Raw genomic sequence first — 16,779 nt, forward strand, 5'->3', positions numbered from 1 at the left:
TTAACCTTTTGTTCTTTTGAATTGGGGAAGAAATAATTGTTTTCCTTCCGCTGAAAGAACCAAAGGGCATCCCTGGCCATCCTAGCCTGTTTTGGATGCAGGCTCTCTCTGTTTAGCAGTCAATTCGACATGCTGAACTCTATAAATAGATTTGTTCTTGAAAAATAGTTGCGGTATGATAATCACGCATTGCTCCTCTGAATCCCGGGCCAAAACAAACCAGATGGCCTGGCCTCAAACACACCGACGCAGCCACATTCTCTGTTCTTTCTGCTTTGGCACCTCCTGCCATTTAAATGTCAAACAATCTGTGACAAGTTGTGCAGATTGCATTTATTGCCCTGAAACACAAGAGGTAGTTGTAAGCGATATGGCTCGATTTTGAGTTAGTTTTGGATTGTTTTCTGTCATCCATGGTGGTTTACTGGAATACTGTCTGCGTCAGCAAAAGTCAGACAAACATTTACAAAGACCTCATATGGTATAGTCAATCTGCTTCTTGCTGTGTGCGCGTGCGTGCATGCGTGTGTTTCTGTTTCACACATACACATCGTAAGACGAAAGAAAGCACATAAACAAAGCCACGGACAGACAAGCGGACCACTTAGACACCAGAGAGAACAACTGAATAGTCCAGCACTGAGCATGACTCACCGTTTATCATCGACAATACCAAGTGAAGCCAGGAAATGTTTGCCTTGCCGCCAGCTTCATGGTTTCATCTGCCTACACTGTAAAAAACGGAAATGACTCCACTTGTAGAGAGGGAGGGGTGTGCAATTATTTCTCTATGACATATAGGGTCCTAATCCTTTAAGATTATGTACATGGAATAAACGTCATATTTATTACCAGCACGCTTAAACTCTTGAGCTGCCATCAATTTTTATTCAGACATCTAATTCTTTTTGGCTTTGTCCACCATAAAAACGCTGTTCTATCAATACATAATTTAAAATCAGGTGATTAGAATAGTTTGAGAAATATTTTCAAAATAAGGTGGCATATCTGTTCCTGGATAGGTTCCATTTGGTTGATATTTTCATTAAAATTGTAAGAATGAAAACCCATTGAGACTATTTATACTCTTAAATTGCTTTTTTAGTGTCTGGCAATGATGCAGTGGTAGTTAAGGATAGGAATATTTCAGGGGTTATTATAGGTATGTTTGTACTCAGTGTCCCAGGAAACCCATTTAAGCATCAAATTTAACAGCACTGGAAGAATCATTATTTTTCTCAGTCAATACCATTAGACTGTGTTGAGGGCTGTTTTCATGGAGGCCATCCTGCCCTGGGAGGGTTAAGCTCCATGAATCATAACTGATGGCTGGAGGTGACAAAAGATAACAGCTTGTTAATACAGTACTGCCGAGTCCAGCGCTGTTAAATCCGGGGCCTTGGGGCTCCCAAGGTTTTACTGAAGATGGGATCTGTCACTGTAAAAAAAAAATATTCAATGTGAAGTAATTTGTTGATTAATTCATATCTTATCAATAAAAAAATAGTCAAAAACAATTACACTCAACTTTTCATACTTGATAAAAGGTTATATAGTTGTTGATGCTTCTTAAATCTGAAGGGCTACTAGTTGTCTTTTGGGGGGTAAAGTTGGGTTGACCTAGTTCTCACTGAACCACGACCTCAAATTACGTGAAATTAGCATTTTGTCATTGTGACCGAGGGCGTCGTAATTGCAGAGGTTACTGTCCCCTATCATCATAGATAATTTGGCTGCTGTGGTACAGCAGAATTGCAGAAATGAAAACAATGAAATCAAATATAATTTAATGACCTGCAAATATTGTTCTAACAATGGCCATCAGATCAACACTTTTAGGTAATCACCCTCATTTTTCAAAGGGAAGAACAAAGCAAAGTGCTGAGTCAGAGATAAAATTACGGCACAGAAAGGGTTGCAATTGCATGTTACACAAAACTAAATTATGTAACAAGAAAACAGTTCCATAAACTGAACTCCAAGAACAGTTGAATTGAGGGCAGATGGACTTGGTTGGAGAAACTTGAAGATCACGAACCTCCGATCCCAGGGGCTTCTTCAGTTCTGCCTCTTGGATCAGAGGTGAAAACCGTTTTAAAGTTATTTAAGCATTTAGATGTTTAGATTTTATACACTGTGCAACTTTTGGTACCAAGGGCCCGGCCATGTCAGTATAGTGAACTTATTCTCTCCAGAAATAAGAATATTAAGTTTCATGCAACCACCTCCGCGGAGTGGAACATGGGTCACTGAGTGTCTGGGCGTGTTTAATGCATCCTAGAACACTAATGCACATGTGAAGATGCATTAAAGTACCCTGGGCACCTGAGAGGACCATCATTTCCAAAGTCATCCACAATGTAAACATTCACTCAGCTGAATATATGCACAGACACAAGTTGAGGTTTTCAGAGGAAAGCATTTTGTACGTATGTTCAAAGCCTCCCGGCTGCAAAAAAAAAAAAAAACGGTGTTTATTTTTGAACGAGCCATTACATATTTATTCAATATCCCTCCTTGTTCGCACAGCCAAGTTCTTAAATACAGTGATTTCTCCATACTGTGTGGTAATGGGCCGAGTTCCCCACGGGATCAGACAGATCTAGTTTAGATGTTTTTCATGTGGGGATTTAGGAAAGAAATTGGCAGAGGTTTGGGTTCCAAAACACGGTGACTTCTCTCTTTTCCAAGACTCACACTGAGATAATCTCAGATATCTCAAGTTATGTCGACTTGAACTGCATCCATGCAAGCTTCAGGTTCCACAGTTTACAATTAAAAACAAATAATAATAATCAAAATAATAATACATTTCTGATTGCGCACGAAAACATTCCCAACACGAGGTCCACCAAGCTGTCAGCCATAATGCGCTGTATTCATCAGTGGATGGATGGAGTCTGCTCTGTTGTCACGGAGACAGATCTGTTGACTAAAAATGGCAAGGGTGCGATCATATCAACTACTGAACTCGCAGATCACAGATCAGTCTCTGTGACAACAAAACAAACCGCTGTAAGCAAGCCTAAGCCTTCAGTTCAAATGAAATGTTTCTTGTCAGTTTGGTCGAAGATGAATATTCATGACACACAACAGATTTCCTATAGTTTTCTATGGAGAGTAACTTAACCAGAGAAGTTCTGAAGAGTTACTTATCTAATAAAAGAGTGCTTAGTTTTTTTTGATGGCATAGTCCTAAAAAGAAAAGCCTGACTTTCCCTTTTTCTTCTTCATTTCACCTCCTAACAATTGCATCCTTATTTATTATACCTTAGATATCATATAATATCATATCAACTATCACAACACATCTTAACAATTCAACAGTTGTGACACTTTTATTTCCCCCTCTCATATTCCACTTTCCCAGTTGGTTTCCCTGACATTGTTTATGGTCTTGTCTGCTTGAGTCGCTACAATTGAGTAGAATCACGTGGCCAGTGCTCAGTAGAAAAGCTGTTCTGGTTAAAATAGAAACACTCCATCAATATGCGATAATTCTCAGTAATTTACAGGTCAGAGTGAAACGGCGTCTGGGTCCGGCTGAGGGTTGTGGTCCACCTATTAGTGACCTCTGGTGTATCCTCAGTGGAACTATATGTATATGACACCCGGTGGCAAGAGGGCAAGCGAGCAGGCCGCAGTCAGCCAGACACCACTGTGGCCTCGCAGTAGGAAGCGAACCACTGGTCAGGGTGATTAACCTCTGCTATGGGCCAATCAGACTGCAGTTCAGGGGACTAATGACTGCCAGGTGTGTAAAGCATGCACTGGACTCTCAGCTGACTGGGTAGTTGCCTTCATGTAGGGAGATAAAAGAAAACAAGCAGGCTGAGCTCGGAGTGTCAGTGAAAAGATGAAAAGTGACATTTTAGAGGAAATTGCTGCAGCCACTTTCATTTTAGAGTTTTAAGAAGGTTTTGTGCACATTACTGTGATCATTCACAGAAGACTCACTTAAATTTGATAAAAGAGAGACCACTAACAGGCCGGCATGTTAGCAGATCTATGGCCCCACGCCAGTCTGAACCTGCTGAGCTGTAATCCAACACATCTGTCCTCTGTGTGGGCAGGAGGGGACACATTTTTGAAGAGGACCAACTTAAAGGAAGTCCTCTGGCTGCAGCTAAAAATCTCCTGATAGAATCTAAATGGCAGGCAAGATAAGGGGTGTTTGAATCCTCTAAATCCCAAAGAAAGGTGCTTCAGTGCTTCCTTACTTATCTCTGCAAGCATAGGGAGCACAAGGATGGGAGATAATGCTATCCCACAATCCCCTGCAACAGCAACATAGCTAAGTGCAGTGGGATTTTTGGATTTTCTCAGAAATGCAGTCGTCTTTTCCTTTTTTTCCTCATGAATTCTCCTTCACATCCGTCCTTGACCCCATGACATTTTCCATCAACAAGAGGGAAAGTAACTAGGGAAAGACGTTTGTTGACTCTTGGACCACAGCTTCTATGAAGGCTTCTCTCTCCACATGAAGGCAACTTCAGTGCAGGTGCATTTTTACAAATACAAAGGCTAATTTGTAATTGCTAGCCCATCATTGTTCTTTCGCAGTAATGCTAAGCCGGTATTTTATGTGTAACATTTGTAACATATCAAAAAGCTAACCAGTGGAATGAAGATTTTTAACTCAAAAGAGTTCATTGCTCTGGTAAGATCAGCATTATAGCAGTATAACTGTGAAATGTTTTTTACGATTCTGTGATATAATGTCAACCTAGTTTTACTTGGAAATGATTTCAGATGAACACGTCCAAGTCATCTGATTCCTCACCTGACCCCGCAACAAGTCATTTCCCACGTACACAGTTTGCAGCTGTAATGCTCCAGAGCATAGACTCATTACGACTGAAACTGAATCTGTATCAAAGCTTTAAGGCGTCAGTTCACCCAAACGACAAAAAAGAAATATTTTTCTACTCACCCCCAGTGGTCTTTAGTCATGCAAATAGTTTTGGTTTTATTTGCGCTGGTTTTTCATTGCATCTCCACAGGAGACGTTTGCAGCCACCACAACACAACAAAGAGTGGAACATCATTCGTGGAGCCTGACACATTTAATAATCACTCTTCTCTAGGAGCAACATCCAGTTACTCAAGATTAGCGTCAGACTCATGAACAGTTTTCATTGGAAACAGTTTTATCCACATGAGTGTTCTGTCTATTCATTTGTTTGTCCTGGATATCTCTATTATTAGTGTTGAACTATTGACTACTGATTGAAATTTGCCTCACTTCTCGTGTAGTTGTATATTCCAGTAAGAGAGTGGCAGCTGGGGAGCTAAGCTAGTTTACTCAGCTGGCTAACATTGGAACTGTTACTAGTCATTATTGCTACATTATGCAACAGGTTCAATAGCTAGTCCTGTTAATGTAATTGTTGACTGGGGTGCTATTGTGATTTCACTACCTCTGAAATCCAAGTAAAACCTGCAGGTATTTGCAAGATAAAATACCATAAAAGGAAAAACATCTGTGTTGTCAGTGAGTTCACCCTTTATAAGATGACATGCACTGTTACTACTTTGAATTTGTAAATACATTTAAAGATCACAAACATGCCAGATGGATGTCAGAGGAGTGAGATGACACTCCCCAGAGGGGTCATTGAGTAAAACCTAATTATTTCCCTCAGCTCAAAATTTTGGTTCCTAATGAGCCTTGACCAATCGCACCACTAAATGACTTTAACAGGAACAATCAGATTAGCATGCACTGCCTGTGAAGTTCCTCATCCGTCTGACCAGATGTCTGTCCCCTGATACATTACATTAGCATGAATTACAAGACGCCTCCACTCTGTCAGGCTCTGTGTGTCTCTCTCTCTCTCTCTCTCTCTCTCTCTCTCTCTCTCTCTCTCTCTCTCTCTCTCATTCTTAGAAACGGTTCTCAGGAAGAGCATCTCTTCCTCTTGAGTTCATTACTTGGCCCATCTTCGGATTACCCCACTTATCATTTGAGAGCATAATGGACCCTGACAGGAAAAAGTGCAGATGTCAGTAGGGTTGGGGATTGTAGGTCTGGTAAATAGGCAGCGCAGGCCGTAAACACAGCCGCAGACTATTTAAAGCAGCCTGTCACAAGTGTCATGCTGAAAATCTCACTTGATGATGTGCCTTGGCGGCCTGTCAGTGCAACTGTGAACGTAAGAGCTTTGGAAAACAGAGAGTAAATGTGCTGCAAGGTCTGGTCTTTATCAGAGCAGTGGCAGACCTCATCTTTGACATCGCATGCTCTCGTCCTCTGAATCAGGAGTTAGCTGATAGAAGTCATGTTGCCCGTAAGTGATGCAGCGTCTTGGCATTAGGGGTTTACTTTGAACTGCAAGATATTACAAAAAACAACAGTTGTGTAGGAGACACCGGATAAAAACGTCAGCATGTGTCACAGATGACATACTGTACACTGTTTACACACACACACACACACACACACAAAAGTGCTTATAATATACTCACAGGGCCTTATCCAAACCTGCCATGTCCACTAGTCATTTGGTGCCACTGATTAGACACATGACTCACCCTCACATTGTCGGATTACACACACTGGTTTAGTGGGTTTAGTGAATTCCCCACAGAAAACTCTGCAGTCACACTTTTTACTCAGCCATTTACACAGCTGTCCAAATACAGGAGTCTTTGGCGTGAAACGACTCTCTTTCCTGGGCAGTCTGCTGTCTCCCTCTTTGAGACGTTCAACCTGACGCCTCGCAGCCACAGGCTTCACAAAGTGTGGAGGCTGGAGGTGCACGACGTCTCCTTGACGCATCAAATGTTGTTTTTGTATTTGTTACTTTCTCATCGGAAAAAACCCAAACCGGGTGCAAGGTTCACTTACACGCCCATGGTCCCCTGTTGTTGAGGAATGGACTCAGGATATTAGTTTGTCTGCAAGTGAACTGTACGTAATAATAAGAGACCTCATTGGCAGCCTGCTGCGGTCCGGCTCTCTGGATGTGCAATCTCCTCTGCTGGGAGAAAATGAAACTGAGGGAACGTGAAAGAAGCGAAGAAAAAAGAAGGATGGGGAAAACAAATAAGGGGACGGTGTGTTAGAGCTGTCAGAGGGATGTGACAGCAGTGAGTTCACAGCGCAACACACCCTGGAGAAAACTGCTTCCCAGTTCATATTAACTTTCAATTTGAGATTTGAGCACTGAATGTGTGAAGGAATTCGGTTCGGGATTGACTCGTCATCATCAGCCCTGGGTGGACGATGTGTCGTGTCTTTTAATAATCTATGGAATGAAACCGGCATTAACTTCAGATGGATAATTATCAAATGATGGATCTGAGCAGCTGCTGACGTGATTATAGCATCAGTCCATTCACTTTTCTCTGACTGCATCCGCTGTGCCACATGTTTCATATCTGATATACATTTTAAGGATAACACTTTGTGACTTTCTGTCATCAGTAACTACATACAGAGAATGATGAGTTTTATTTATTTCAGTTCCCAATGCCTGAATAGACAATAGCAATAGCACCACCTACAGAAACTCAAACTTTATTAACAAAAAGTAAAGAAAGGACAGCATTCTTTCTCTTTAACTTCATTTTTCTGCAAGAATTATGTACTGAATTTCATAGAAAGCCATGCGCACAATACAAAACTGTTTCCCTTCCCTTTTTTCCCTTATTTATGCACTGATGCAAAAACAACAGAGCCATTGGATTCACACATTCAGTCAACAACAGTCAACATTGAACCCTGCAACTCAATGATTCCCTCCTCACAATGTAATGTAATAATAAGTAAGACAGAGTGACTGTGTAAAATGTATAAATTAAATTAAAAGAGTAATAAATTCAGTTTGATAATGATGGCTTGTTTCGCAGTGAAATTGTAGGAGAGGAAAGTTGGTGGATTATTTTACTGATAATCAGATTAAGTTTAGGGAGGTATGACAAGCAGAGTCCAGTGTCTTTGGAAAAGTCCATGTTCGATGGGCTTCACTTTATTCCAGATGACACAATGAAGTAAATTAATATGTTGTAAACAAGCACACAATGAATACTCATTTAGCAGCAGATACAGAATGCATTTTAAATGATTTATGACGAAGTGCAACATGAGCTAAGTTTGAGACGTTATCTCATTTCTGTAGTATCAGCTCTCAAGTAACTTTAAGTGTCTGTAGATCAATATAATTTGATTTAGTTGAACTCCCACACACTCCCTTGTATAGTTTTTTTTTCATGTACATTATTATCACTATTAGCTGATGTTTTGGCTGAGCCGCCCTGACAAGAACTCACATATTGTATGTGCTCATGCTATGTAGATTAAAAAAAAACAAAAAAAAAACATTTAGATAGGGTCTGACATAAAATATGTCTGTTCTGGGAGCCGAAAAATGCAGTATTGTATATGTTTTCAAGGAGGAAATGTAACGTCATGAAAAGAGGAAGAGCATTAGGGTCTGTTTACTTAAACACATGAAGAGAAGACAAGGAGACATACGGCTTACTAGGGGACCAAAGACCCACTGAGAGCTTGTGCTACCTGCACAGCTGTGGACGGATGATCTGTTCAACAGGCTGCCTATTGTGTGTAGTGTGTTATGAGTGAGTATTTAATGATTTAGTCTGTTGTCGTGGTATAAATTAACACTCTGCGGCCGTGCAGATGGAAATGTGATTCCCAGACATTCTTTATGCTACATGCGCTTTCTCTCTCTCTTTCTCCTACCATCTTTAACTCCCTCTCTTTCCTTCTTTACCTTCTATTCAGTCGGACCAGTTAAAGTTGTTCCAGGTGTTCTATACGTACTCAATCGCAACAAAAAAATAAATATCCCTCAGGAGACATTTCTTGCAGCATGTTATGTCTTCTTGCTGTCTTTATTGCTTACACTGCTCACACCACCAGTACCCCCCACCTCCTCCTTTTTTTCCCTCCCCTGCCCTGATGTGTTTCCATGTCTTGACTCCCTCCTCTTCCTCCTCCTGATGTCTTTCAGACTGTTCCTGAAAAGCCACAGTGGGACCGCGGGCAGACAGAGCAGTCTAGTAATCCACGGAGCAGACTTCAGCACCAAGGACATGGACAATGACAACTGCCTGTGCAAGTGCGCCCTCATGCTAACAGGAGGTAAGTGCAGGATTAACAGGATTGCAGTACAGTCAGGACAAAAACAAAGAAAAACACGCACTCTTCAACAAAACTCTCAGGAACAAACTAAAGAGGTGCACGGCCAAAAGATCAACTTAAAGAAACAAAAGAAAGGCCAGCAGCACTCGTGTCCTTCTCATTGTCTTTTATTTCATACTGCGTCGGCGCTTAACATGCACAGACGGTTCCGTCTGTGCATGGTCTGTGCATGTTAAGCGCCGACGCAGTATGAAATAAAAGACAATGAGAAGGACACGAGTGCTGCTGGCCTTTCTTTTGTTTCTTTAAGTACAGTCAGGACATACATCATATCACCATTACCTCCTGGTTTAAGAATAAGTTCCACAACTTGAGTCTTACTTTTGCTGTTTGGCTATAAAAACAGTAATAACGAATCAGCAGTCCGCTTTTCATCCATAATGTGTAAAGTTCCTCAAACCTTAAGAGTGCTGGAGTGAACAACTGTGCTTCCTTCCCTGCTGGAGGTGCATGTTTGGCTGTCCTGTTGCATCGTGTTGGAGACTATATTTGGCCTTTGTCACCTCTCCCCTGTAGTACAGTTGGCCACTTTCTGAATCTGTGTCAAAGTGTCACATAGGCTAACTTTAGTTTTTCCATGTCGAAAGTTCGGCTAACCTGGGTAAGGTTTATTGAAACCAGGTTTAGATTTGTTAAAAAAAAGGGATTCGGTTTTTTAAACCTGTACTACGTCTTTTTGTTTCTCGCCTCATCTGACTTCTGTCGAACAACGTTATCACAATCCCAAATCGCAATGATTTACTTTATGTGTACAATGTTATTATGAACAACTGGAAAATGGCTAAAGCTACAAAAAGCTTGACAAATGATTTGTCTTTACATCACTATGGAGACAATACAGTTTCTTTTGCAAGAAAACAGAGCTGTGGCGTAGCCTTTCCAGCTGCTTTTCCCAAAGCAGTTTTCTCTGATTGACTTTATGACCAAACCCTACAAAGTTCACGGCCCAATCATTAGTTCAGGTTGTTATGATCAGAACCTGCTCTTGCAATGGGCTTAAGTGGCCACTTATCCATCTCTCTTCACCTATTAGGCCGTACTCTGCATCCCCATCCCCAGTTGCACTGTGGTTGGAAACGAACATAATATAAAAATCCCTGGGCGCGGCACCAAGTGTCAGAGAGATTTAAAATGACTCTGCTTCTCCTGCCGTGTAAGTGGAACCCAGCGACCTTCCCTGTCGCCTCATGGCAGCTCTGTTGCTGCGGAGTCCTGACCTGGTACTAATCAAGCATTTCTGAAAGCAGATTTAGGATCAGCGTTACCTCTTAGGTCATTGTGAATGCGGCGGGGTTAAGGGGAACTGGCGTCTGATCACTGATCAACACTGCGGCTCTTCTTGATTCATAGCCTGCCTACGGTCGTCCACTAAGGAGAAGCATGACAACATGAAGCCTGAGTCAAGGCTGGTCCGAACCCAGCGCTATGCTAGTTAAAATATGTACAGCATATCATCTGATTTATTTCCTACATTTATAAGATCAGGGCTGACATGAGGTGATGTAAGTGTCTGGGATATACAAGAAGAAAATATTTCTCTGCTACATTTATGAGGACAACCACAGCATGCTGAGTTAAGAACACAGAGGAGGATATAAATGCAGACACGCACAGATAATGTATATATTTACCAAGCACCAGAACATACAGAAGGGATAAAGCACTCACGGGAGAAGGTAGGGGGGATCCCTTTATCTGTTTTTCTTCTCTCTTTTTTTCGGCAGAAGGCATCCCCTCTGTTTTTACAAGTCATTAAAAATCTCTAGTCTGGAAAGAGAGAGGACACTGATCATAAAGCGCAAACGATTGCTGCTGTGCACACTAAATATTTATGTCTGTGACGGCGGTTGTCTGGTCTGTGGTTTATCAACAAGAAAGACGTGGTTGGTCAGGACACATTTGCTGTATTCAACAGTTAAATCAAATGAAAGGTCGGTTTGCTGGTTTCGCAACACACACTTTGTGAAATAACTATCAAGAAAAAGGCGCTGTAAATGTCCAGAAACAAAGGTCACAGGATCCCATCAGAGTATCAGCTGAACTCCTGCAAGCTTTTTATATGGGAATTATTGTGAACTACTGACGGTGCACTGCAGCTTCTTTAACAATAAAATGACTCGCTGACATTCAGATTTTCTATTTAAAGCTGCTTTAATGGTTATTTTTGGACACACGATTGACATAACCTTTTAAGTTGATATGGTAAAGATGTAGCTACGTAGCCTCCCATGATGTCACCCACCCTCAGCTCAGGGCAAGCTGCTCCACCATCGCCATCCTGGGAGTGTTTTATTCCCTGTAGAGTTGAGACTTTGGTGAATAAAGCACCCCTTTAGTTATGCTGAACTTGAAGACTTGAAATGTAAACAGATGAGTTATATAAAACTTGTCGCCCATACAGTTACAGGCGAATAACTGTTCAAGAAAACATGTTTTTGCTTTTGTTTGTTGTATCGAGGCTGTAAATGTATTAATAGCTACTGTAAAGTTGGTCCTTTTAACATGAGAGTCTGTGGGGAGTGACTCACTGTTGGAGACACCCTCAAGTGGCCATTTGAGGAACTGCACTGCCATTTGTGCTTCAGGTTGCCACCAAATATCTTAAGCTGCTCAAAGCCACACTATGTCTACCAGATCTCCTCATTTTGAAAAAAAGTTTCTGTAGCATAGTTCTGGAAGGAAACCGATGAAAGTTGTGGGAATAAACCAAACCAAGGTGTGAACCGAGCTGCGCTGAGTGTGAGCCCTTCAACCAAAACTATGCACTACGAGATGCTAAAGCAGCCCTTACAGCTGAAGGAAACTGCATCATTTCCTCTGAGCTTCCTCACTTTGGGCAACCAGTTTCATATTACCCACAATCCCTCATTTCATTGGTAATTTAGAAATTTTCACCATTGGTCAGGTGCAGCATCTCCTGTGAAAGCTCTCCAGCCCCGAGGACCGTTCCTCCTTGAATTTCATGTAAAAATTAAAGCAGAGCAAGTGCGATTTCATATTCAGTCCCCACTGGCATCAGCTTTCTGCCATTACAGGCAGTTGTGGAAATGTAAGGAGCTGTCCGCCAGTTTCCGTGTTGTACTGTATGTGTGTGTGTGTGTGTGTGTGTCTTTTGATGAGGCAGCAATCAAATGTGAAATTTATATGAGTGTGATCCATGCCAGCAGCAAGGGCAGAACATTGGCCCTGATTGCTGACAGGTCTGGTGAAATGTCATACTCTAGTCCACATTGGTATTCAGGTCTGTCAGAGGAGTGAAGAGAAGCGCTGCCATTTGTCACTGTGTGACTGACACATGCCATGCCTCGCATTCGTTCTATATCTGACTGTATCAGTGAGGTTGTGTTTACCAGAGCAGATATAAAGCTTTAACGACACATTACTAGGATTGAACAGATTTCATGTCCACTCAGTGTGTGTGCGTCTCATATTGAAATATCAGTGCTGCCTCTCAAAAGGGAGAGACAGTGGATTTAATGTGAAGGTGTTAAACCATTCAGAACCTTGTAAACAAGCTGTGACATTTCAAAACCAATTCTGAAAGAGACAGGAAGCCAAGTTTGAAGTATGTTTTAAAATATTTATGAGAGGGGAAAAAAAGAGAAAAGAACCTCTGTCCCCTGAATCCAAGCACATTTCAGTCTCTAAATAACAGATGCACTTCAGGGAAATCTTGAAATGGGAGGAGAATAAAAGTTTCCCATGCCATCCTGCACTCTGATGTTCCACTGGAGCCGATTCATACACGCTCTTTGCTTTAAATAGCAAGAGGTACAAAACGTGTTCGGCAACAGGTACTGGCGTGCCGGTGAACCCGGCGACAGTAACACATTGAGCAGATAGCAGTGAAATGGTGTCTGAAGCGTTGCCATGGACCAGTGGGAGAGGCCATGGGAACATTTTAACCTTTTACCAAGGACAAAGTTCATGATTCAGGTGACTTCATCAATGCGTTGATTTTAAGTTGCTTTAGTGACATACAGCTCACACAATCTCACCTCAAGTCTGTATTAAAGTAACACTGTTTTGTTTCTTTGTCCACTTCAGGTTGGTGGTTTGACGCCTGCGGCCCGTCCAACCTTAACGGCATGTACTTCACCCAAGGACAACACATAGGGAAGCTGAACGGTATCAAGTGGCACTACTTCAAGGGCCCCAGCTACTCGCTACGAGCCACGGCCATGATGATCCGCCCACTGGACTTCTCTTAGTCGTTTGACCCCATGAACGTTGGACTTCCAAGCGGCTACGTAGCACATTTACGGGACGCTTCCCATTTCACCCTCTTGTCTCATCTCATTTTCGCTGGCCGCTGGGAGTCATCCAGTAAATTTTTTTTATCCGGCCTGGTTCTTCCCCAGAGCAGCTGATCCTGCTGCGCTACTGTTGCTTCATAACCTTTCCCCTCATTGAACTGAGAAGCAGCTGTGGGGGGTGGAGGGGAGGGGGGGCGGCGGGGGAAGGGGTGTTGTTCGCCTGAACTGATTTCTCTTCCAAAACAAGATTCACACAATTCAAGTGTGACAACTCATACCTGGACTTTGTGCACATTTTGATGAAGTATGATGTCAAATCACGATTCCTCCATTTTTCCAGGGGACCTGAGTTGTAATAATAACATGGAGGACGTGAACTCTTCTGAATGCAAAGCAGCTACCACAGAGCAGCAGTGACTCTTGACCCTGCAGGACAGAACATATCTGAATGCTTCAAGGAGACAAATGAGACTTCTGGCTTGTTTTTTTTGTTGTTTTCAATTTTTGTATTAAAATGTTGCCTGCAGATTACGGCTCATAAATATTGCAACTGTGTTATATTTTGTGTTTTTAGTACTATTTTTGTTATTCCAACTGTATACAATAGCCAAAGTGAGATAAAAGTGTCTTTTGTACTGTACAGTGTAAACTGAATTTCTATCTGCATCATGTATCAAACACACGTTGAGTTTTTTAAGTGACCTTGAAGTCAAGCGATGACGTGCAGTCGGTAATAGTTACGAGGGTCACTCGCAGTGTTTGCTGGCACGTTACACACTCGTCGTCTTGACAGAGCGTGATTATTTTTAGAGTTCAAGATGTGAGGTTATTATTGGATTAGATTCTGGACTCGGATCCTTTTGCTTTTATTATTGGCTGAGAAACATCTAATACCTGCCAAGGTTCAGATTGTGAGTGATCACCTTACCTCTGCGGAACAGGAAAAACAAGGACATTAATTCAGTAGAATTTAATTAGCAATATGTTACATTTAAAGCTGTGTGTGCATGGGGGGGGGTTGAGAAAATGCACGTTTGCATACACAGTACAAGTAAAGAGTGGTGTCAGAAAGCAGTATACTCCTGAGTGTAATGATGATGCACTACGTCGTGACCTTTGTATAATCACACATATGTAAATGCTTATATTAAGCTGGTGTCACTCACACAACAACTCACCGGGGAGGAGGTTGAAGTTTTGAACTGTGTCTCATTTCTAACTGCAGATGACTTTGTAAAAACCCCCTGAAGTCTGAAGTGGTCCTGTCGCAGTCTGACCTCTGACCCTGAGACAAACAGCGGATCATTAAGACAAGTTACATCCAAAATATTTTTCACACACGTGTTATTACATTACATGGTATCATACTCCAGCCAGTTCTGTTTCTCATCAATGCAACTTTGAAGAGAAAAAGGAGCTGGAGTTGGATGTGAAGCATGAAATTAATGATCCATGTGAATACCTATTTCATAACTTCCAGCTTAAAACAACAGAATCTACTGTGGGGTATTTAGTAAAGGTACGTGTGGCGAGAAGATGAAGTGTATCTGGAACTTGTATAACTACAATTGACATGTTTATTAGCATACTAAAATTGTATAATTTAACGTGTGTACGTAAATCGGCTTTCCTGAGGAAAGCTATTCATTTATTTCTGTTTGTCCTCTGCCAGAAGTACAATGGTGTTTTGAAGTTGAGCATAAAACATAGGAGTTAAGATAATAACCCTGGAGAAATGTGCCTTTGACAATTCTGCTTTTACCTCATTCAAGTCTAGATTTGCAGATTTATTTAAACATCTTTTTTGTAACGTGGTCAGTGTTGTGTTGCTAGATTAAATAAAGGAGCATGTGATGCACTAATGTTTTCAATCTGCGTTCAGGCTGCACTTTTTCAGCCAAATCGATGCGATGATGGACGTGGGCGTTAAGTCAGCGCTCCAGAATTTGTAAAATCTTTCTTTAAGCAGACACACTATAGCTTCAAAAACAAACGTCCTTTCATGATAACATCTTCAACATCAGACTAAATCTTCCTGCACAGATGCTGCACTGTACCGCGTGTCGTACAAAGCGAGCTTATTGGCACAGAAAGATGTGAGATAAATCACGTAGATAAACAGACATGCTCTCTTCCGTCTTTTCCAGGGCCGAAACCAGATGGTGCAAAGATTAGAACTCCCTCTCTTGCCCGTTCGATGGAGTGACTATTGTCTCTCCGGTGGCGACTCTCTTTGCTTGTTCGCTGGTGGCAATGACAGATTGCCAAAGTGTCAAGGGATGCTGTCGGGACTTGTAGTGTCTCTTCATAGCTGGCATTCCTGGGCCTAATCAAAGGTTAAACAAATTACCACAGCCTGCAAACCGCTGTGTGTCCTTCAGCGCCTGCACTGACCCGACACCCTCGCTGGAATGTGTTCTATAGAGAGTCTGAGGCAGCGGAGGGTGAAGTGGGTCTGCACAAGCTGGCAAACACCTATGTGGGTCTTAGGCTTTGTCCTTTGTTGGTTGTAAGGACAGGAGGTACTGAGAGCCACTTCCAAACTCCGGGGAAGTTTTGTCTCCAGTGGACATTCCTATCATCTCAACATACGGTACGCACATATGCACACGCGCACACACACACTCAAACACACACACACTCCACAAGCTCCTTGACATCCACAGCGACGTATCCCCGCCGAAAATGGATCCTTTCCTGTTCACTGAGGAAGAGCTGAAGGCTGCTGAGCCGATGAGGCTCCCTCTGGGAGGTGGGAGGCCCGAGCTGCACGCAGACGGGACAGTGTTGGACCTCGACCAAATCAGATATAAGAGACTACAGTACCTGCTGTATGAACACTCAGGGCGCTTGAATCCCCCATAGAGACCACCTGCTCACGTGGAAATGAATAAAATTATAGAGAAGACAGAGAGAAAGGAAGAAGTAAAAATAGAACACGTCTCATTTCGTATATCAGATATAAACATACTGTACATCGTGCAGAAAGACCGTTACTATTTGATATCTGACAATATTGAACTTGAAGTGAGTAGAAAAGTCAGAGAGACGCAGGGAGGATCTCCTGTGGTGATCAGTGTAACACCAGAGCCAGGAGATGACGGGGAGGATGAGGAGTATCAAGATGGATGGAGTGAACTTTTAACAGCTCACAGTATAAACTACCAAAATACCAGCTGTTGACTGTGCTTTGCAGTTGACAGCTATGCTAAATTTGGCAGAATTATCATCATATCAAAGGAGTGAAATGATAGATTTTCTTTGCATGGACATTTGTTTAATCACACTTAAGATTTTCTGACATTAACTTCTAGTTGCATTGTTGTAGCTGTATTCCATAATGATTATTCCACT

At 42.0% G+C, this 16,779-nt stretch overlaps 1 protein-coding gene across 2 annotated transcripts in view; it reads left to right on the forward strand.

Annotated features, from left to right (window-relative positions):
- The window catches only part of angpt1 (angiopoietin 1), a 52,507-nt gene extending 37,211 nt beyond the window's left edge, over nt 1–15,296 (forward strand). Inside the window, exons 8-9 of one of the 2 annotated variants that reach the window (XM_085791226.1) lie at nt 8,979–9,109; nt 13,217–15,296. In XM_085791226.1, the coding sequence (XP_085647352.1) occupies nt 8,979–9,109; nt 13,217–13,380 (295 nt within the window). In that variant the 3' untranslated portion in view covers nt 13,381–15,296. Of the gene's footprint in view, nt 1–8,978; nt 9,141–9,428; nt 9,499–13,216 lie in introns of those variants that run through there. The other variant, XM_085791227.1, reaches the window with a different exon arrangement.
- The last annotated feature ends 1,483 nt before the right edge of the window (nt 15,297–16,779 follow it).

Source organism: Trachurus japonicus, chromosome 11 (assembly GCF_045865225.1).
Source record: "Trachurus japonicus isolate A0001 chromosome 11, Traja_1.0".
In the NCBI taxonomy this organism is placed as follows: Eukaryota; Metazoa; Chordata; class Actinopteri; order Carangiformes; family Carangidae; genus Trachurus; species Trachurus japonicus.